At 61.8% G+C, this 1,001-nt stretch overlaps 1 protein-coding gene across 1 annotated transcript in view; it reads right to left on the reverse strand.

The window, feature by feature from the left end:
- MBD2 (methyl-CpG binding domain protein 2) overlaps positions 1 to 207 on the reverse strand; it is an 83,341-nt gene extending 83,134 nt beyond the window's left edge. The window contains exon 1 of the mRNA XM_027868789.1: positions 6 to 207. Coding sequence (XP_027724590.1) covers positions 6 to 192 — 187 coding nt within the window. The 5' untranslated portion in view covers positions 193 to 207. The remainder of the gene's footprint in view (positions 1 to 5) is intronic.
- Between the last annotated feature and the right edge of the window lie 794 nt (positions 208 to 1,001).

The following is a 1,001-nucleotide window of genomic DNA, read 5'->3' on the forward strand; positions in this document are numbered from 1 at the left end:
CCGGCCGCGGCCGGCGCCGCCGCCGCCCCGAGCGACTTCCCTCCGCACGCCGCTCACCGGGGACGGGGCGAGCGCGCTGCCCTGACCCCCCTGCTCTATGGCGGAGCCGCCGCCAGCGCCGCTGCCGCCCGCTGCGCTCTCCCCCTCCTCCTGCTCCGGGCAGCAGCGGCCTCCCCCCGGGTGCGCGCGCATCCAGCCCCCTCCCCAGCCGGCGCTGCGCTTCTTCCGTAACCGAGCCCTTGGAATCCCGGAGACCCGCCCCGCCCGCGGCGCGGCGCGCGGGGGACGCGCGCGAGCATCATAGAGCGGGCACGCACCAGAGCGGCCCTCCCGCCCGGGGCGTGGCCGCGGACACCGCCTCTCGGGTCCTCCAAGTGCCCTGGGCGGCCATGTTGTCCCCGCCCCCCTCGAAGCCCCGCCCCTCGCCTCCCTCCCCCTCCCACTCACCCCACCCCTCCACCGGGCGCGTGCCCGACCCCAGGGTGGGGGAAGGGCGGGAGCCGTTTATGGGGCAAGTTCTGAGGGCCTGGAGCAGCAGTGGACGCTGCTAGGATTTGATCCAAGGGTCGCCTCTTCTGCTTGTCTTAGTTCAGTTTACTCTTAGTAGATGAGGGAATGACAAAGAAGAGTTTGTAACTCGTAAAAAATCAACTTGGCAAGTTCAGGGCAGTTATCCCTTCTCCCCAAAGCTTCAGTTTTACCATTAAGATCTCAAAGCACTTTAAAAGGGCTTGACTTGCCAGTGTCCAGGGAGCTCTGAAGAGGTCTGGTCTGGTTATGGGTTTAGGGAGTCAAAACTGAAAGGGATCTTAGTGGTCATCTAGTCCAACCTTCTCATTTTACAGATAGGGAAACTGAGGCCTTAGCAAAAAGGAAGTAAGTTTTCATAGGGGGCATGTTATAAATAGCAGGGTAGGGATTTGAACCCTGATCCTCAATCCAATGCTTTTTTTACACTGTACCAGTTCTAGGGATGTCCTAAGAGTAAAGGTCTCCTGATA

Source organism: Vombatus ursinus, unplaced genomic scaffold (assembly GCF_900497805.2).
Source record: "Vombatus ursinus unplaced genomic scaffold, bare-nosed wombat genome assembly UNPS02014791.1, whole genome shotgun sequence".
NCBI classification, from domain to species: Eukaryota; Metazoa; Chordata; class Mammalia; order Diprotodontia; family Vombatidae; genus Vombatus; species Vombatus ursinus.